Consider the following 23,388-nt stretch of genomic DNA (forward strand, 5'->3'; position numbering starts at 1 on the left):
CAAAGAAGAGGTTAAAGTCTGAAACAGGATGATGATCACCAGCGGATTACGGCGACGAACTTAGCTTCGTCGTCGGTGAGTCAAAATTTTCTTATTTCTAACATTTCTTGGGGGTCGATCTCCCGTCTGTCTTTTCCCATCGATCCAGGTTACCCTTAGTATTAGAGGATGCGATCAACTAACACTTTTGCCCTTTTTTGCCCTTTTCGAGTGACGACGGTAAGTCTATATCCCTCACCCATTCGTTCCGATCGCATTCTCAGGAAACAGGCGAGTTTCTCATCCCTTTCCCCCCGTGAGAAGGACCGGAGGGCATTTCCGAAAGGGGCTTGCCGATCGTCCTGGAGATGCGTTCTCGTCTTCGAGGTGACGACGGAACGAAGACTAGGGCGAATCTCCTACCAGTGTAAACGTGTGGAACGGTTAACGTTCTGGCTTCCCGGAGAGGGGACTGAATGAATTGTAGGTTTTACTCCAACGACCGTCCCCCCCACTTCATTTAAGCCACGCTATTGCGTCATGCTCAGGAGTTTTAGTGGGTATGGTTCCCGGTTAGCTTTCTTCGAATCCATACCGAGCCCCACACTCCCTCTTCGGAGGGGTATATCCGAATACAGACGGGGAGAAAAACATCAGCCGACAACCAAAGAAGCGGACGAAAGGCTGAAACAGCCAGGATGTGGGGAGAATAAAGACAGAATTGATTCTGGTCATCGTGGGAGCATCACTGGGAGCCATGCCACCACATTCAATGAAAGGAAATTTAAAGAAGATTTTAAAGAACCTAAAAGAAGAAACCATCCAGGAAATCGCACTATGTGGGACGGCACACATTCTTCGGAAAATACTCAATAAATAGCACCACCGAAATTCGAGTATTTGTCCCTGAGGAATCGGGTAAAAACCTGGGATAAATGCTTAAAAACCCCGACAAATAAGAGCCTTGTCGTGTTTAAGAGTGACCATAATAATAATAAACTATTAAATCGATTTCAAGATGGCGTCCGTTATTGATCGATATGTATTATCACTTACCGTATATCCAACCGGGATATTCGTTCCTTCTTAAATTTTCATTTCTCAACCATTCTTCCAAAGGTCTGAAAAAATCGCGTAGTGCACTGCCATCCAATTTATTTTCTCCTATCGACCTGTATAAAACTTCTTTCCACGACAGCGACGAACCATATTTCATAAGCTCCCTGTGTAATAATAATAATAGGTTTGAATTCGTTAAACCTTACGGGGAGCGAAGGGGAAGGGTAATCATTTCTCCATACTATAACCGACGGCACGGCACAACACGCACGCACACGATTCGGTAATTGTTATCATCATTATTACTTCGGGGGGACAAGAAGGGGAAGGAGGAGGGGAAGGAGGCACCCACGTAAAGGAACCCATCAACGAGAAAATCGTTTAATTAAAACGGAGAAAAAAAAAATTTTTTTCAATGTCGGTCATTTGCCGTGTAACCCTTTCAATTAACCCTTTGACTCTTTAAAAAAAAAACAAAATGGAAGGTGGGAGCAATCCTTTTTCCCCGGGGGGAAAGGAAGGAGAGGTAGAAGCGGAGGGAAGGAGGAGGAAGAGAAGGGGGAGAAACATTTTCACAATTCCGACAAAGGCAAAATTAATTTTTTTTTTGAAAATTGCCTAATAAATAAACTTAATTTTTTTAAATAACGGTTTTTGCATCGTTGCCAAATCGTCATAGTTTTTTTGCCGTTGTTAGAATCGTTCGAAGGCGGGAATGATAAATTAATAAAAGTAATATTTACTTCAATACGTTTCCGGCTTGGATTTTTCTATAAATGTCGCACTTATGCAAACTTTTTGTCGAATCATTTGGATCGTATTGACCGGATATCCTGCATAAATGTCTATGTAATTGAAATTGTAAAACTGTACTGAAAAAATACCTGAAACAAAAAAATTATTATTATTATTAAAACGAATTAATAAAATTACGGTGAAAGCATTTTATTTTTATTGTAATTTAATTAACGACTCCATTTTTAAAAAAAAAAAAAATAAGAGATAATAATGATCGTGCATAATAAATTTTTAATCGTAGAAATTTGCATTATAATAATAATAATAAAATGATGATGTTTTTACTAAGATTTTCCCTTTCGTTCGACGTTCCTTTATTTATTTATTTATTTATTTTGTCGTCTGCTTTTAAAAAACTCTTAAAACGATTCGTTTATATAACTTAAAACGTTTATTTTTTTGAAAAATTAAATAAAAACGATTTCGACACAAAAACGGTTTTTTTTTCCTTTTCTTTTGTTCATTTGCTATAATTAAAAATTTTTCACGGGATTTGCGCCGAATTAAATTCGAATGTATATTTTCTCTCTCTCTTTCTCTATCTCAATCTCTCTCTCTCTCTGTCTCTCTCTTTTTCTTTTTTTGCAATTATCAATTACGTAAAAACGTTTTAACAAAAAAAAAAAAAATTTTTTTTTCTTTTGTTTTTATCGCGTACGCTTTGAATCGTTTTTGAAACAAAAAAAAATTTTCATAAAAACGCGACGAAAAATTTTTTTAATGATGATGATGATGATGATAATAATGATAATAATAATAAATTAGGCGAACAATTAAAAACCGCAAAACGAAAAAAAAAAAATTTTGCGGTTTAGAACAAACGCAAAGAAAGAAAGAAAAAAAATCGACGAAAATTATGTGGGCGGTTACATCCGGCGGATGTAAAACAAACGACTGACCGAAAAGTCTGGAACAAACAAAAAGAAAAATTCAAGGTCGTTTAAGGTTGTTCTGGTTGTTCTGGTTGTTGTTGTCGTCTGTAAGATGATCCCCACAATAAAGATCAAGATCGAAAGTGGGGAAGGGAATTTAAAAAACGCGAAATTTTTTTTTTTTAATCCGAGATTTAATTTTAATCAATCTAACTGAATGATTGATTGATTGATTGTTATGATTATTTAATAACGCGAGTTATGAAAAAGTTTAAAATATTAAATTACAAACAATTAAATAATATTAACAAAAAAAAAGTTACGTAACGATTTTTGGAAAATATCAAAAAAAAAAAAAGTTATTTATTTATTTTAAATCTGATTCGACGACGAAAACAAACAACAAACAAACAAACAAAATTCTCATTTCTGTCACGGTTATTTATTAATTTGTTACGAACTAGTTTCTTTTTTTTTTTTTTGACAATTCTTTCGTTATGATTGCATGATTAACGGAGTTTATATCCGTAGGTAAAAGAAGACAAACAATTTTTGATTCGTAGAGAATAAAAACAAACAAACAAACGTACAAACGAACATGAGGGCGCAAAAATAACATAATATATATTTCCATTACTTAATGACTAATGACTCCCCCAAAAAAAAAAAACGGCAATGAAATCCATTATGAAATCCAAGTTCAACAAATTTCATTATCTATTGTTTTTGTTGTTGTTTGTTGTTTGTTGTTATATTTTATTACTTTTATTCATATTAAAAAAAAAAACTTTCATTGTATTTATGTAACACGCCAAAGAGTTTCTCAAATGCAAAAAAAAAAATAAAATAAAAAATTTTGAAATTTTTTTTTTTGGGGAGACCTTAATATTCTTCATTATTTCGACATTTTTTTTTAAAATGACATTTTACTTTATTATTTTCACTTTTAAACACGACAACGTTTTGTGTATTTGTTTGTTTAACCATTCATTCCAGGTCTCTACCCGACGATTCCTCTTCGAATGTGGAGAATTCTGGAGAATGTGGGTCGTACCACATAGTGCGATTTCCTGGATGGTTTCTTCTTTTAAAGTTTTCAAATTTCCTCTTACTGAATGTGGCATGGCTCCCCGTGCTGCTCCCACGATGACCGGAATCGTTTCTGTCCCCACAACTCACAACCTGGGTAGTTCAGCCTTCTGTCCGCTTCTTTGGCTGTCTGGTGTTTTTTTCTGCCGGCACGGATACCTCAATTAACTTACACCATTTTTTCGCATTATGCCTGAGTATGATATCCGGTTTGTTGGCTGGCACACAGTTGTCAGTGTGGATTTGTTGATCATACAGAACTGTGCATGGACCTACTGTCGGAATGTGGTTGTGCCACTCCTTGGCTAGCCCATCCATTCCATATTCTCGGCATATATTCCAATGGAGATATTGACAAATTTTACTGTGTCTCTCTAGACATTCATGTTTTGCCAATGTCGAACAACCGGAAATTAAATGGTCAATGGTTTCCGACTGTGATTGGCAAATTCGGGACTTATTGTCTTAGCGAACCTTCCGTCACGTAGCTGTAAGTTTTCCCGTGGCTTGGTCCTGAGCTGTACTGATGAACGCTTCTGTTTCAACCTATAACTTACCACGCCTTAACCAGTTGTGCGTGCTTTTCTTGTAATGTTTGAAGCATTCAATTTTTTCAAATATTGTCCCAACAGCTTTTTTCTGTTCCCACGCCCTCTTAACTTTTTTTTTGGAATTGGGCTTTGCTATCATAAGTAGCAAGCTGCCTATCCTCCAATTCGTTATCTTTGTTTACTTCTACTATTTGCCTTGCTTTTTTGAGAATTCCTCTTGTCCTCATATATCTCTCTTTGGGTTAAGATGGTGTGCAGTTGGAGGGATTCCATGTATTTACCCATCCCGCCGTTTCTATTTGGCGTAATGGCGTAATTCTCTTCCCCCATCTTTCCTACTGACGTACAATCTATCTGCATCAGCTTTTCAATACAACGCACCATAAATTGTATCTTTTTTGTTCTTTGATCTAAGTACAAAATTTCTCTTTCGTTCAATCTACAAGACCGAGACTATATTCTATAACAGGAACTGCTAATGTTCCAATTGCATTCTTTATATTATTTCCGTTCAGTTCCGATTGTATTATAATAATTATTATTATTACTGTGTAAAAATCAATTTGTATGAGGGCGTTCCTTTCTTTACAACCTATTCCCTGGACAAAAGAAAAGACAAACACCAAACATTTTCCATTTTAATTCCCACGTGAAATTTTCCAGAATCTGTAGATAATAATAATAATAGTGACACCCTTTTAAAACAACAAATATCATTATTATTATTTAAATGTCTTTTACCTATCAAATGGAAAATGAGAGTCGATGGCAAACCCATTATCGAGAAAGTAAAAAAAAAATTTTTTTTTTAACTTATTTCCTCTGCTGGAAGTCAAAAAGAAAATAAGTCGTAATAATAATAATAATAATAATAATAATAATAATAATAATAATAATATAAAAGAATTCGTAAAAACAATGCACAGGGGGGGGGGAAACTACTCATTAATTGAAATGTTATTTTTATAGTAAAACGTAAGTCGCGTGCGACTTTTTTATGTTTTTGTAAGGTTTAAACCGCCTTCCCCCCCCCCTTTTTTTTTAAAGAGGTGCGGTGGGGTCACGTAACAATTAATATTTATTACTTAACAATATTTATATTTTACCGCGTAAAAAAAAAATTTATTCTAACGGTTAACTTTTTATAGCAAAGTTAAAAGGAAACGCAAAAAAAAAAAAAAATGGCAAACGCATAAATTATATAATAACTCAATGGAAAAAATAATGATAATAATGATAATGATAATAATAATAATAATTAAATGTAAATTATAGTCGGTATTAAAATTAGAACGAGTCGAGTGTTATTATTGGATTTAATATAAACGAACAATTTTTAATTAATTTCTTATTAATTATTTTTTCTTTCACTTTTATTAATTTTTTCCGGACTGATAATATTTGATTAATAACAAAAAAAAAAAAAAATCATTTATTAATCTTTCTCTTATGGGATTTTCGACGTGGAAATAGAATGAGAAAGAAAACGTTTTAATAACGTTCGCATCGTCGCACTTTGTTGAATTTTTGCAACGGTTTAAAAAGAGAGAGAGAGAAAAAACAGATACATTAAGAGAAAGAGAAAGAAAGAGAGAGAGAGAGACAGAAGAGATAGATTAAGACAAAGAGAGAGAGAGAAGGAGAGAAGAGATAGATTAAGAGAGAGAGAGAGAGAGAGATTAGTGAGTGAAAATGTGTCACGGGAGTTAATCGCTTGTCAAAAATAAATTATAATTTATATTTGCAAAAGTTAAAAGTTTAAACTTATTAAAACATCCTGAATAATAATGATAATAATAATAATAATAATTAAAAACATTGATTGACACTTTTGTTTGTAGTATTTTATAGCACGTAACCGCTATAAATTTTTGCTATTATAAATGCCAAAAAAAAAATCTTTCTTAAAACTTTCCTCCTACCCGCGTTCTCTCCTGTTTCTCTCTCTCTCTCTATCTGTCTCTCACCTCCTTTAATCTTTTATCAACCGGGAACAGGATTTCCTTTGATTTTACCGTTGGGAACCGTATAATAATAATAATAATAATTTAAAACTGAATGCTGTAGGCACGATAACGGTTTTTTTTTCCGAATTCTTTTCTTCAAAAAAAAGAGGATAAGTATAGAACCTTACATTTTACAAAAAAAAGTGGTAATAGAAAATTAAAAAAAAAAAATTAAAATTACGAAAAAAGGGCCTTTCTCAAAATTTTTTCAATTTCAAAGGGTCTCAAAGGAAATTAAAGGATAAATATAAAAGGAAAAAAAAATTGTCAAAGAAAAATTATTTATAAAAAATTTCGCTCACGGTCAAGAATTTTCAATAACAAAAAAAAAAAAAAAAAAATTATTTCGATTCGCACACGATTCGAGGGAAACGAAACCGGAAATAATTTGGATCGTCGTGGAAGCAACGAAAACCGTAACACGATCCCAATCGATTTATCCGAAAAATTAAAAAAAAAAGAAAAAGAATGAATGAATATCGTTAATGTCTGACAGGTATTTTTTTTATTGAATTACTACGCATCTCAATTAAAAGTGAAAATATTAATAATAATAATAATAATAATGATGATAATGATGATAATGATAATATATTTCAACTGTCATCTTTGGGATAGTGAACGTTTAAATTAATCAATTTTTTTTTATTTTTACTCCGTTTCGCAGATGTACAATTTCAATAAATCCGAACGAATGATAATTTTTTATTTTATTAATAAAAAATAATAATAAATAAATAAATATATTAAAAAATTATTAAATAAACGTGGCATTAGAAGTAAACAATAATGATAATAATAATAATAATAATTGGTTTCTTTTTTTTTTTTTTTAGACAATAATATCTTTTTTATTTAATATGGATTCGTGCGTTGTTTATATATTTTTTTAATTGAATTACTCAGGTTGGCAAAGGGTTGGTAGTGGAGGAAAAGTAAAGGGGTTGTAAAGGACTACTACGACAAAAGGTTTGGGTAAAAAAAAAACCGCGATAAGGATTTTTTTTTTTTTAAATCGTCGTCATATCCATTTTTTTTGTTTTCTCCAGACGTTTTTATTTTTAAAAAAAATCTTCCGCGTTTCTCCCCCGGAAATATTTTTTTATATTGCCATATAATACCAATCATTATTATTATTATTATTATTATTATTATTATCATTATTACTGAATGGCGTTAATTCGTTCGAAATGAAATAAGAGAGAAAAGAAAAAAAAAGAAAAAAAAAGACATAAAATTTATTTTTTAATTGACCGATTCAAAGTTTTCAATTCGCGAGTGAAATTAATTTTAAACAAAATGCAAAAAAAAAAAAAATCTCGGACAATTGATAATGATAATGCTAATAATAATAATAATGATGATGATGATGACGTCAAACGTTTGTTCGATTATTATTATTATTATTATTATTTTGTATATTCAAATGCATACGATATAATCAATGTCGAACAACGTAAAAATAGAAAACAAAAAAAAAATTAAATTAAAGCGATCATGGATAAAAAAAAATTCATTCATTCATTCATTCATTCATTTTGACGACAATGAGTAAAAAATTCATTAGATGAAATTTTCTTGCTGGAAAATAACAAAAAAAAATGGAAATATTCTGCTGGAAAAAACGGCTGCGATCAATTCGCGATTTTTTTTTTGACGACGACGACGACGTTACGATAACAATAACAATTATCATTATCATCATCATCATTATCATCATCATCATCGTTAACCCGGAAGTACACGAGAGACGAAAAAATCAAGCAAAAAGACAAGTAAAAATCAAAAAAGAAATCCAAAAAAAAAAACTTTCTAAAAAAAAAAATTAAATCAATAAATCAATACGAATTTTTTCTTATGGGAAAAAAAAACTTCACATATCGGATGACATTTTCCATTTTTTTTTTAATTTCCGGTTTAAATAACGGTTTTTTTTTTTGTTTAACGGCAACGCCAATCAACGACCGCTTCAATCGAAATTAAATTTTTTTTTTTTTCGTCTGTTACGCACGCTTTTTTTGTTTTCTATTATTTTAACGTGAATAATAATAATAATAATAATAATAATAATAATAATAATAATAATAATAATAATAATAATAATAATAATAATAATACTCGATATTCAATTATAAAAAATGGCGGAAGTAGTTTTGTTTTAAAAAAATTATTTATTACTCCTTGATAAAATACCTTTTTCATTTTACATATTTCCTTTTAATCTCATAGAGAGAGAAAAACGTTTCATTAACCCCTTGAGAGTATTTTCCAATCGAATTTCAAATTCCACAGAATAATCATTATTACTATTATCATCAACCGTTAATATTTTGCAATTTTTCATCTTAAAAAAAAAAATTTCATAAATTATTTATGAAATAAATACGTAACACGTGCACACACGCACACGCACGCACGCACGCGTTATTTACATAAGAAAAAAGAAAAAGAAAAGGTTCAACGAATGTAATCATTTCCTTTTTTTTCCAATCTCTACATAATAATAATAATAATAAATAAGGTATTTAAAATGTGAATAATTAACAAAAAAAAAAAATGTTAACCGTACCATGAATAATAAATAAGAAAAAAATATGAATTGAGAGAGAGAGAGAGAGAGAGAGAAAGAGAGACAGAGATAGATGATATTATATAATTTTCCGTTTCGGTTTGATTATTTTTTGAAAAAATATTTTTTGTTTGTTTTGTTTGTTTTCAATCAATCAAATAAAAATATATGATAAATTTTAGGAAGTTATGCTTTTGATCGATTAAATTTTTTTTAGATCTTGTTTGTCGTTTGTTGTTTGTTTCTCTATTGATATTTTTTGTTAACAATTTTCCTTCGTTTTTGTTTCACGCATTGCTTGCTTTTTTTTTTTTAACGAAAAATTTAAACTATAAAAAAAAAATTGATATCGACGAGGGATGAACAAAATGGCGGTTACACGACGCGTTAAAAACAAAATGGCGGTTAAACGACGCGTTAAAAACAAAATGGCGGACGACGACGATTAGCAAAAGGAAAAATTTTGCACGAGAAGGATATGAGTTTGAAAAAATAAATTTTTTAAACAAAATTATTATAAAAAAAACAAAGAGTTTTTAGGGCCCACCCCTTTTCTAATAGTTTTCAGGGCCCTTTTAAAATTTCGCAAAATTTAAATTTTTTCAATTAAAAAAAAAGGAAATGAATGTCGATTTTATTGCCACCGCCATTAAATTTAAAAAATAAAAAATAAAAATTTTGCAACGTTCAATGATTTACTTATTATAACATTTTCGGTCAATTACTTTTTTATTTTTTTTAAACTATCCGTTCATTATTATTATTATTATTATTATTATTATTATTATTATTATTATTAATAAATGTACGAACGTTTTCCTTCCAGCAGAAATTTTTTACTTTATTTGATTATTAATACCAAAGGGCAAAAAAAAAAGAATAAAATAAAAATTATTGTTGTTGTTGTCGTTGTTGCGATGCTAAACCGGAAACAATCACGTGAAAAAAAACCCGACATTATTATCATTATTATTATTACTGTAAAGGAATAGAATTTAAAAATACCAGGAGACGATTTAAATGTTAATGACCTCAACATAAAATTTCAAATACGTGAAAACGTTCGTATAGGAGAATAAAAAAGAAAATTTAGGGGGCCCAGTTAGAAAATTCGAAACGGGAGCCCTTTTTTTCCAAAGAGAAGATTTTTGAGTTCCGGTTAACAATCCTTGAATAAAATTTATTAAATTCATTTTTCCCTCCCCCCTCTCCCTCCTTTATTTCAAAGCGTGAAAACTAATTTTTAATATTAATTTTTCCGCTCTCCTTTTTCTTATTAAAATTTTTTTACGATCGATAATAAAAATTATTATTATTATTATTATTATTAAATTTTTTTCGATATGCGAGAATTTTACACCGGATACGAACGAATTTTCCTTTCATAGTTTGTCGAGTTTTTCGAGTGTAAAAAAAAAAAAAAAATTACGTAACAAAAAAAATCGAATCGAAACATTAAAATTGTGAGCGTGAGACATATGACAAACTCTTTACCCATTATCATCATCATCATCATTATCATTATTATTATTATTACATGTCATAATTATTAATAAGACGAATAATTTATTATCTAATAAAAAATGACTGAGAATAATTTTGTTCCCCCTCCGCCCTTCCCCATATGTTTACGTTTGGCACGCAAAAAAAAAAGAAACGCGACGATATGACGTCACGACGACGACGACGACGATGACGACGACATCTATAAAAATTTTCGAAAATTGAAAACGTAATTAAATACTTATTTCCGCTTTTCTTTAACGTTAAAAACGAACGATCGTGTCACTAGAAAACAACGACATTAACAGTTTTTTTTTTCGGTTATTAAATGAAAGTTATTTTTGCAAATAATTCCGATTATATTTATGATAATAATAATAATAATAATAATAATAATGAAAATTCATATTCGTCCGTGACCGATTGTCGCACAAACCTGATTTTTAATTTAATAATAATTATCTTTCGTACAAACGACAACCGCAGACGCAAACGTTTAAAAATTTTCTTTTTTTATATAAAAAAAAAAACCTTGAGTAAAATATTTGACCCAAATGACAAAAACATCCTCAAGTGTCAAACGTTCAGGTCGAGTTCATTGAAATCCGACAAACGACAAGCGTTTGTTTTTAAAAAACAAACGTTTAAATTTTTTTTCATTTTTTACTAACAAATTTTTACAATTAGGGACAGAAAAAAAAAATAAATATGGAGTCCTTAACCGTGGCCTTATATATTTACAAAATACCTAACGATAAAATTTAAAACAATCGACAAACAAATTTTCCACACAAATCAAACGTACAAACGAACAAACAATTTATTTTTCTAAATCCTGAAAATTTTTTTTTAAAAAAGAAAGAAAATTAATAAAAAAAATTTCAAGTAGGACGAATGAGAGAAAAGTTATATATATGAAGAGATAATCGATGCGTGAAAGAACAACAACAACAACCGGACAAGCAAACAAACAAACGTAAAAATATAAAATTACGTAAAAAAAACTTCACATAAAAGTAATTGAAAGTGATTTTTGCTTCAGTCAAAACAAGGTGGAGGATCCTAATTACCGGCAATTACCCCAAATACGAAAATTTTTTTCTTTTTCTTCTTCTTCTCGCCAGCAAAATCAACGATTTGAAACAACCAACAACCAACAAACACAAACACACCTGAACAATTACATTAAACATACAATTAATTATTATTATTATTAATTTATGTATTAACTTATTAAAAAAAAAATATGAAATTTAAAAAAAATCGCTCGTGCGAATATACAAATTTTTTTCCGGTTCATAAAATCATTAATTTTCCGCCATTTTGAATTTATCTCTCTCTCTATCTCTCTCTCTCCTCGTCTCTCCCGTCTCTCTCTCTCTCTAATACAAAACCTGGTAAATTATTTTATTTAATTCGACGGAAAACTCGCTGGAAAAATTTAAACCCAAAATATAAATATATGTAATAATAATAATTATTCCGACGAAAAATAATAATAATAATAATGATAATTAAACGGTCATAACGTTATGAACTAAATTAAAAAACATTATTATTATTATTATTTTTTCCGTTTCGTAATTTTTCATTTTTCATTTTATTTTTTCTAATTAAAAGTTGTACCAACGTAAAAAAAAAAAAAAAAATTATTCGATTTCTCGAATGTTCTACCTAACGATTTGCATTTAAAAAAAAAAATTTAAATACACGATAGTATTATTATTATTATTATTAATAAATGATCTATGGATAAATTAATAATAAAAAATTATCGTTGTGAAATCGATAGATCGATCGATCGATCGATCGATAATTTAACGATTTATTATCATTCGTTCGTTTCATAATTACGATTAAAAAATTAATCTCTCTCTCTTTCTTTCTCTATGAAAGGTTCAACTGTCGTTGCACTCTATGAAAATTCACGGTTTTTTAATTTTTACCATCGTTCACGTGTCATTCCATTCGATTTAGTTTCTTTTTCCACGATCATTCGAACCGTTAAAAAAAAATAGAAAAAGAACTCATATTAATAATGAACATATATAGATGGATCGTTCAACTAAAGATTTTTACGATATATCTATCTACCTATCTATCTATCGTACGTTGTACGTCGTTTTTAAAAAAATTTGATTTGTTAAAATTAAAATTTCCTTTTTGAGAGAGAGAGAGAGAGAGAGAGAGAGAGAGAGATGAATTTATTTATGAAAAGAAAGAAAGAAAGAAAGAAAAAAATTTTTTTAACTTAATATTAACGTAGTAGGAGTGTAAAAAAAAAAAAAAAAAAAAAATCGGCGGCGTGGTGGGATATAAAAACTGTAACGCAACATGAGTAGGTATTCAGTCCCATTTTTGGGGTTGTCTTGTACTTATCATACAAACTAATAATGAAGTACACGGTAAGTTGTTTTAGTTTTTTTAAAATGAAAAATTTTTTGTTTTTGTAATGGTGGCATTACACGTTTATAGAAAATTATTTTTATTTTTATGTGTGTATTTATTTATTGTGAAGTTTTCGGTTTTTTAGTCGTGAATTGTAGTATTTTGTGTACCTAAAAAGTTTTGTACTTGAAGGATCGTGTGCTGTCGTCTACTGTCGTCTGCTGAACATAAATTTTGTTATGTAACAACGCTTTTGTTTTTCTTTTTTAGATTTTATTCGCATTGACAGCTCTTCTTGCCCTTTCGCGGGCCGAAAAAACATCTAAACAAGAACAAAGTTCAGGAGTTGATACCGAAGATAAGAAAACGAGCAAGAGAGGAATTCACAGTTTTGGACATGGATTTGGAGGAGGTGAAATAAGTTTCGGCGGCGGTGATTTCGGCGGTAGCTTCGGAGGTGACGATCATCATCATCATCATCATCACGATGAACATCATCACCACGTTAAAACCATTACATTGACCAAGGAAGTTCCCGTACCTTATCCGGTGATTAAAAAAGTTCCATACCCCGTGAAAGAAATCGTCGAGAAACCAGTACCGTATCCGGTTGAAAAGCACGTTCCGGTTCACATCAAAGTTCCAGTCAAGGTACCGTATCCAGTACACGTTAAAGTTCCAGTCGAAAAGAAGGTACCCTATCCAGTTCACGTGCCTAAACCATACCCAGTACACGTCGAAAAACCAGTTCCCTATCCGGTTCATGTCAAAGTACCAGTCCACGTACCCGTAAAAGTTCCAGTACCTCATCCTTATCCAGTTCACGTCGAAAAGAAAGTACCATACCCAGTAACGGTTGAAAAACACGTACCCTATCCCGTACACGTTGAAAAAAAGGTTCCGGTTCCAGTTCACGTTAAGGTGCCTTATCCTGTTCACGTTGAGAAAAAAGTACCAGTACCCGTTCACGTAAAAGTACCTTATCCAGTTCATGTAGAGAAAAAGGTTCCATATCCTGTTCACGTAGAAAAGAAAGTACCAGTTTACGTTAAAGTTCCCGTTGAAAAACCCGTACCCTATCCGGTTAAGGAAGTCGTAGAAAAGCCAGTACCGTACCCGGTTAAAGAAGTTGTAGAAAAACCAGTACCATACCCAGTCAAAGTACCTTATCCAGTATACGTAAAAGAACATCATGAACATCACGAACACCATCACGAAGGAGGAGATGATGTTGGATTCGGTGGTGGCGGCAGCAGCGAAGGATTAGGAGGTTCCAGTTTGGGTCACGAAGAAGGAGGATTTGGAGGTTTTGGAGGTGGCGACGAAGGCCACTATTAAAACGGTAAAAGACTCACTTCCGTATAATTTATTTTCTCTATAAAAATTTTTTTCTTAAATTCTCTTTTTTATTATTATTATTATTTCTACTGTCACAATACTCAAAAATGGGATACATAATATTTGTTAGAGCAACAAACGACAAACAACAACAACAACATCGTTTGTTATCGTTCTTTTCTTCTAACTTTTTCTTTAACTTTTCTTAAACAGGTCTGGATTATTACTAAAAAAAACTTTTTTTTTTTTTGGTTCTAGTCAGTAAACTACTAAAATTATTATTATTATTATTATTTAAAAAAAAAAAGTCTCACGCTCATTGCTCAAATAATATTTTTTTATTTAAAAATTTTAAATCGTTATCATCCTCCATTTTTTTTTTTTTTATTTCATAGAGTAAAAAAAATTATACGTAGTAGTCCGACCGAAAAAAAAAAAAAAAAAAATTTCCCGGACGTTTTTTCTCTCTCTCTCTCTCTTTCTCTCTTTTGTTTACATCTAATCTTTATATCAAACGCTCAATAATAATAATAATAATATCATCATCATCATCATCGTTGTAGTTACATAAAAAAAAAAAAATTTTTTGAACAAACAAGGAAGAAAAAAAAAAAAATTAATTAATATTATTATAATTATTATTAAATCCGGTATATATGCGTGTCGAAAACAAACAAACAAACAAACAACCGAAAAAAAAAAGTGAGAGTTTATTTTTAGTAGACCGTAAACATAAAAACCTTTTTATTTCGTGTAATTAGATTGTATAAAAATTTTCAAAGGATTTCGACAAATTAAATCCACGTCGATATGTGACGTCATCAATTGTTTTTTTTTTATAATGAGGGAGGGATGCTACACGATTGAGCACGATGCGCAAATGATTATTAATTTAAAATTTTATTTTTGTTATATTGCAGCGTTAGAGTTAAAAAGTTGAAAGAAAGAAAAAGAAAAAATGTCCATGTTATTATGTTTTGTTTTGTTTTTACTACGTACTCTTACTTACTGTTGTTACTTTTAAGATCTCTTTTTATTTCTTTTTGATTGTTTTTTATTTTCTTATGTGATAGATTTTATTATACGTAGACTGCGCTTTGTTCTTGTATAAATGTAAAGTTTGTATATTCATTACAATAAAAAAATTAATAAAAAAAAATAAAACATTTGTTGTTAAGAAAAATTGAAGTTTTTAACGTTTTTTAATATACTATCCAATAATATTTCCTTTTAATAATAAAACGACAAACGATTTGTAACGTAACAAACTTTTTTGTTTGTTATTGTTTACACGCGACGATTTCTCAATTGTTGTTGTTGTTTAATAATGACAATTAAATTTGATAATGTAATCACAAAAAACCCTTGGGATGAATCCGTGTTAATTTTTTTTTGGAATTTACCAAAGACGACAATTAAAATAATAATAATAATAATAATAATAATAATAATAATAATAACAACAACAACAAACGTTTTAATTTTATGTGTAGAAAAAAAAGTAAAAGTTTGTCGTTTGTTTAATTTTTTATAAAATTTTCGTCAAAAAAAAAGAAAAAAATTCAAACGACAACAAACGACAACGCACCGATTTTACAAAACAAACAATTAATTCACCATAAATAATAATAATAATTTTAATTACGAGAAAGAGAAAGAGAGAGAGAGAGAGAAAGAGAGACATAATCTTGACCTTTGTTACGATTAAATAAATTATAATCGTTTAAAAAAAAAATGATAATAAAAAAAAGTAAAAAATTTCTAAAGAAAGTAAACAACAACAACCGATTATTAAAAATAACTTTTTATATAAATTTTTTTTTCACTTATCATACAAACAAACAAACAAACAAACAAAAGGAGAATCATCGTGTAAGAAAATCAACAAACAATACTGACTTGCGAAAAAAAGTTTTTTTTTTATTAATTTTATTTAATAATCTGTCAACTACGAACGACGACGACTTTAATCATTATTATTATTATTATTGAGTCGTAAATGTTATTAATTTTTAACACCTGATACCTATACTACCTGTACTACCAACCAGGTACGAGAAAAATTTTTTTTTATTTATTTTCCCGGACGTAATTAAAAAAAAAAAAAAAAAAAAAAGTCCAAACGCGGTCGTTCACGTTATACGGTTAATAAATTTTTTTTTTTTTTTTTTTTCGAATACAGTCAATTAACTCTAAATCATATTTATATATATATTTCGGGTAAATATATTAGCAGACGACAAAAAAAAAACGTTGCCATTTCGAATGTAAATTTTACTCCCAAAAAAAAAAAAAAAAAAATTAAACGCATCGTTTGTTTACGTAATAAAAAAAAAAGAAAACATTAAACGTTACGACGACGTTCTTATTTACACGATAAGAAAAAAACGTGTGATGATAACAGCAAAAGGGGGGTAGTAAGTAGTAAGAGGGGAGGTGGAGTAGTAAGAGGGTAAAAAAATTCAAATATGGCCGCGGTGAGCATAATGAAAAAAAAAAAAATTTTTGTTAATTACGAGCATTAAGGACACGAGACTTGAGTAATTTTTTTTTTTTTTTTTGAAAAATTCATCTCGCGTTCGAAACCCTTCATTTTATTTATATAATCGTTATCATTATTATCACTATTATCATTATTATCATTTCGTTTTTTTGCCATAAAAAAAACTTTTCCCACATTTAAATTGTGTGTGTGTCGGAAAAATTTCCCGCTTTAAAAAAAAAAAAAGCGAAAATGATGATGATTTTTAAATTTCAATGGGGTAATATTTAAATTGATGATAATAATAATAATAATAAAAAGACTTACCTTATGTAAGGTACGTTTGCCGGTATGTGATATTTGGAACCTGGATCGAAATCGAATTCTGATCGTAGTAAGGGTGGTTTAACCCCTAAATAACGTTCCCTGTTTAAAAAAAAAAAAAAAAAAAAAAAAATTTTAAATTATTTTATTCCTTTTAAACATTCTAGAAAATTCTATTAATTAATTATAATTAATTTATTATTAATATTATCAACAAACAAACAAACAAATTAATTTGTACAAACAACCAAAATAACGTACAATCGATGAGATTAAAATTGATAATAATTATAATGATGATAATAAAGTTAAAAACAAATAGAAAAAAAAATAAAATATTTTGGAAATTTCGTTCCAGAACATTCCAAAAAAAATTAAAAAGAAGTATGAAATTAAATACGAAGGTGGGGGGAAAATTAATTTAATAAACAAACAAACAAACGAAAAGAATATCGATGATGTTTAAAAAAAAAGTTTTTAATTAATTGCAAATCTTGATTTTTTTTTTTAATTAAGTTTCCGGTACGTAACGTAAAAGATTTTTATCCGAAATTTTTTTTTTTTTTACTACGTAAATATACGTGGGGGAAGGGGGGAATGGAGGGGGAATAAATCATCGTCTTCTGCTTTCACCAAAAAATTTCTGATATAAAAAAAATAAAAAAATTATCACGCCTGTGTTTGCATGTACGTGCGTGTTGTTATATTATTATTATTTAACGGATTTTATTAAATTAAAAAAAAAAAAATTATTTAAAATCATTAATTTAATCGTTTCACGTGCGATTAAAAAAAAAACTATATTTTATAGTCTATAAAAAAAAAAAAAAAATGGCGAGAGTTTCGTTTTAATCTCATTTAAATTTTATATAAAAAAAAAGAAATTTTTTTTTTTTTTAAACGTTCGTTATAATTATATAGTTTGACGCTATATTTTTTTTAATCACGAATCAGAATATATTTTATCTACGCTCTATAAAATTATAAATTGATAATAATAATGGTAATGATAATGATAATTACTTTTTCTATTTCGTATTCGTCAAAATTAAAAAAAAAAAAATTAATTTCTCTTTTTAAAAAAAATTTTGTTCTCTTTCTAATAATATTACAAAAAATCAGGGTTTTCTTTTTCTAGAACTTTCGTTTTAATAAAAAAGGCTTTTTTTTTGTAAAATAACTATTATGAAAAGATAAAGAGGTATTTTGTCGTAATCAATCAATAATTTATAAATTGGTTACTTTTTTTTTTTTATTTACTTTATTGATCGTGATTGGTCTTATGCAATTTTATATAATTCTCTCTTTTATTTTATTTACTTAAAAGGTCGTTGGCAATCTTTTTTTTTATGTATTTAAGTAATTTTAAAAAAAAAAAAAAAAAAACTCAAGTAAATGATTAATAAAAAGTACTTTAAAATTTAAAAACCCAAAACAATAACAAAAAGCTGACACCTGGCGGATTAATAATAAATTAATAAACAAAACAAAACAAAAAAAAACCGCGAAAAAAGTAACTAATACGTTTTGAATTTTTTTTTTAAATTTTAGTTAAGTGCAACGACGGTAGAGATCGCGATAATCGGAAAAACATTAAAATACCTTAAAGAATGCCAATGACAATTAAATTGTTCCTTTGAAACGACTCGCTTGAACACGTCCCATCTCCATTTATCCATGACGTAAGCAAATGGCAAAAATGGCAATTTATCCATTGCCAAACTAAATAAATAATTTATATCTAATGGTACGTCGTCTATTGATGTTTGTATCAAACCTAATTTTTGTAAATGAGTCGGACCACCGACGGAAAGTGCAATCATTTCTCCAATGGCTTCGTGAAAACCTAAAAAAAAATTTTTGTATTTAAAAATTGAGAACTTTTCCCCTTGTAAGAAAACCGGTTTAATGTTACGAACCTGGATTTGCACCATCTCTGAAAACTTTAGGTTGATTTTTATATTGTAAAAAATATTGTATGTGACCCATTTCGTGATGCATCGAAACAAAATCTTTCATGTTAACTTTAGCGCACATTTTTAATCTGCCATTAAAAAAAATTTACATTTAATTTAAAATCGAATATGAAAAAAAAAAAAAAAAAAAAATTTATGGGATTACCTGTAATCCTGACGATTGCAAAAATCCCATGCGGATGCTTGACAATTAATTACTCTTTCGGGTATTTCCGTAATTATTGATCCAGCCCAAAATTCTGGAGGCATCGCACTTAAATTCATTGATATAAAAAATTCTTCGGCTAATTGAAGCATGGTTAGGGGTGTATATCCCTGGATTTGCATGTTTGGCGTGACGTCCAGTAAAGTTTTACCGGGATACGGTAACGTCACGTCTAATATGTTCGTCCACGATTGTGCCCACATATTCCCTAAAAAAAATACCCAAATTTTTTTAACGTCGGTTCGTTTTTAAAGTAAACGGGAAACGCCATTTTTAAATACCTAATATATGAGACGGAAGTGGTGCACGATTACTTATTTTTTCCGGTCCATAAAGATCCCTCAATTTTCTTCTCACGTATGCATGAAGTTGTTCGTACAGGGGTCTTATTTGTGACCAAACTTCTTCGATCTCTTGTTCGAAATTAGGTGAATCGTATGGAAAATTCCACATTTCTTCCGCATCCGTAAAATCTATATTAAATAATAATAATAATTATTATTTCCGTTTGAATTTTTTTTTAATAATAAACAAATGTACTCACTGTTTAATTTAGCTGCTTCGTTTGTCAGGTCTACCAACTGATCGTACATATCTTTTATGTATTGTCCGGTACGTCTTCTGAATTCGACCCAGGTATGTTGTAATTCATCCCAATCCCGACTTCTTGCCATTATCACCGTCAAATCTAACAAAAAAAAAAAAAGAAAATTTTATCATACTTAGAAAGTAAAATTTAAAAATTTTATTTCAATATTTTCACGTACCTGGACTAAGTCGAAGATTACATCGAAAAGGTTCGTTATATGCGCATATGGATGCTCGACCGTAAACGGCAACCATTTCGCTAATCATTCTATTATACTGTAAATAAAAAAAAAATTCGTTAATCGATCGATATCGATTTAGATAATCGATACTAATTACGTTCGATTATTAAAATATTAAAATTTATTACGTTTACGCTATTAGATAGTTTGGGAGAGTGGGAGGGGGGGGTGGAAAAAGAAAATTTTTGACAAACCCTTTCGTAATCGTCGATCGGTAGTGCAGCTGCACCAACAACAGATAAATATCTTAATTCTCTCCATAATTTTGAATTGTAAAATTTATTATATTGTATTTGTTTTAATATTTCTGATATTTCTCTATCGAAAGCTGCGTGATTTTGTTGTGCACTCAACTGCAACATAAAAAAAAAAAAAACATATTTTGTTTAAACTTTAAACATTGCATGTTTTGACATAATTTTGTATGTAAACGTTTCATGTAATTATACTCGTATATGATAATTATTTAACTGAAATAAAAATTTAAATTACTGGGAATCGTTAAATATTCCTGTAATCCAACTACTAGGAAGTCAGGTATGGAAGTGGATGTTTTGAGAACGAAGGTTTTGGAATCCTGACTGGAATCGATACTGGAATCAACGTATTGAAGGAGCCAGATTGGCTGAGAAAGAATGAATAGGGAGAAAACTCAGCAATCAAAAGTACCCATGTTGCATACTTTTCTAAAAGTGTCCTTTTTCCTATCGGAGTGATAAACGACAGCAAATGAAGACCTTGCATCGAGAAAGGAAAAAATTCGCAACATTGGACACCTTTCTCTATCTCCGGAAACATTCGAATCATCGGAAAAAAACTCGGAGGGATGAGGAAGAAAAATTTTGCATAAATTCGATTAGGGGATCCTTACGGAGAGACCCCTTATTAAATGAATCACCGAAGGGAGGAGATTTCGCCCTATCTTAAAGTACAAAATCCTCCCATTGCCGAATGTCTATATATTCCTTCGCCTGAGCAAACGTGGGAAAAATATAACAAAGGTGGCAGTGACACGTTTTCAATCCTATGACGCAGGAACGTGGTTGTTACACGCAATGCGTGCGGAACCAAGGTTCTGCCTCATGGGAGAGCACTCGGGCTGAAATTCCCTCGGGATGTCCTCCTCCTTCTCTTCTCTCCAAATATAAACCTAAAGAAGTGCATAAATGCATTTCTCTTGAGTCGCCATTATCAAAAAAAGTGTTTCGGAACAAAAATTCGAAAATTCTTTTATCAACATGCGAATTATTATTATTATTACCATCAGAAAACTCGTGTGAGTGTGCAAAATGTAGAATAAAAAATTAAAAAAATTGATTTACATTAAATTGTTTCAAAACTTTTCAAGGTTTATTTTAAATATTTTCCCACGATATGTTTTTCCAGTTAACTAATGAACCTTAAAAAATTTTATTTGATAGAAAAATTTACTTATAAAAAAAAAAGACCAAATTCATTGAAGCAAATAATTAAATCTTATTAAAAAAAAAACGTCCGACATATTGTTTAAACATTAATAAAAGGCAGCGAAAAAAAAATTTTAACCTCATCTGGTTAAAAAAAATTTCAACGGTATTTTTACATTTAAAAAAAAATTATTACATCGATCGTATCGTTCGATTATAAATAATAATAATAATAATAATAATAATAATAATAATAATAATAATAATAATAATAATAATAATAATAATGACTCATACTATGGAAACAAAAAAAAAAAAAACTTTTTTTTTATTAATCGAATGTTTGCCTGACTTAGGTCAGCTTTGTGAAAATTTTATAAATTTTTCCCAAAGATTTAAATGTCATCCATTGTCAGTCGTCACGATTTTCTGATGATGACTTTTTTCTTTTTTTTCTTCCTTTTCATTTAACGTAAAAACACAAAAAACACAAAAACATAATAAAAACATAAATTGTTTAAATTTAACAACAACAACAACTTAATTGAAAATCATGTTATTAACCTACAAAAAAAATTATCAAACGTCCTTTTTTTATTATTAATTATTTTATTATTATTATTATTATTATTATTATTATTTTTTTTTTTATGTTCTCTGCTGAACAACATCAATAATAATAATAATAATAATTGATTTTTTTGTTGTAAAACTTACGGCATTTATTTGAGTTATGTCATTAACGTTAGTTTCATACTCCCATTGTGCATAAACATTTGCACTGCACTGTTCAGACCCAACATTATCCAAATTCGAAAGTAACAACATGAGTTCGTGTATCGGAATAAAAACATTTTGATTGTTTTGTCCAAATGGCGATGGATCAACATTATAAGAAACATTTTTAAAATTATCATCGTAATATTGATTTTGAGATGGATCGTAACGAGTATTCGTTTGATAAGAATTTGTCGTTGTCGTGGTTGTAGTAGCAGTGGTACCCTGTTGTCCGTATAAATAAACAGGAGGTTGTGAATCGTATCCGCGACCGGAAGTTCTATATTCGTACCGAACGGGTAAATTTTCATTTATGTATGGATTCGTATTGATTGGTTGTTGTACGAATTGTGGTTCGCATAATAACGAATTCGAAAAATAAAAAAATAATAAAAAATATGAAAACATTTTTTTAAAATAAACACACGCACGCACGCACACAAAAAAATCCCGCCAAAATTTAAAATTCCCGACGATAACAAAAAAAAAAAAAAATTTTCTTCTTCTTCTGTCTGAACACTTGTGTATTCTTTAACCGACTAATACTAAGTTATCATTGTTTTCATAACGCTGTGATAACTCACAGACTCTTTCGTATAATAGGTACCCTTCGAAAATTTAACTAATAACAAAACAAGGACTTAAGTGTTTAATTTGATTAGTACCTGTTTTCAATTTTCCTACAGACAAAACACTCATAAGCGAAACATTTCCCCCCCTCTCTCTCTCTTTCTTTGTCTCTTTCTCTCTCTCTCTCTCAAATAAAAAAAAATTATTCGACTGCTACTACTACTACTATTACGTTCAAACAATAATAATCATTATTATTACACTAAACGCCTTCCATATTATTATTATTATTATTATTATTAATTTTTATCCCGAGATTCTTACATGCGTGTAAATAAATAAATAAATCTATTAAAATCTAATAAGAAAAATAAATGATAATGATAATAATATATGATATGATGACGTAATTAACGAACGTGTTGTTGATGAATCGTTTTTTTGAACGTGTTAATTAAATTTCTATTACGTAATAAACTTTCGTGCGGATAAATCATTAGAAAATTATTATTATTATTATCATTATTATTATTATTATTATTATTATTATATTAATTTTAAATATATGTATACTGAAATTAATATATATATATTGTTAAATAATAAGTTTAACGTTGACGTCATCATCGCCATCACCGTCACGTCGTCGTTTTTTTGTCGTTCGTA

At 29.3% G+C, this 23,388-nt stretch overlaps 1 protein-coding gene across 1 annotated transcript; it reads right to left on the reverse strand.

Annotated features, from left to right (window-relative positions):
* Nucleotides 1-1,027: 1,027 nt before the first annotated feature.
* Phum_PHUM522390 (Angiotensin-converting enzyme, putative) lies at nt 1,028-22,851 on the reverse strand (the record flags this gene model as incomplete). Its single annotated transcript, XM_002431296.1, has 12 exons — nt 1,028-1,202; nt 1,782-1,922; nt 16,962-17,060; nt 18,561-18,804; nt 18,878-19,002; nt 19,080-19,347; nt 19,421-19,612; nt 19,684-19,827; nt 19,907-20,003; nt 20,164-20,322; nt 22,093-22,432; nt 22,841-22,851. 12 exons carry the CDS (start codon nt 22,849-22,851, stop codon nt 1,028-1,030), a joined length of 1,995 nt encoding a protein of 664 aa, XP_002431341.1.
* Between the last annotated feature and the right edge of the window lie 537 nt (nt 22,852-23,388).

This window comes from Pediculus humanus, genomic scaffold (assembly GCF_000006295.1).
Source record: "Pediculus humanus corporis 1103172108284 genomic scaffold, whole genome shotgun sequence".
Classification (NCBI taxonomy): domain Eukaryota; kingdom Metazoa; phylum Arthropoda; class Insecta; order Psocodea; family Pediculidae; genus Pediculus; species Pediculus humanus.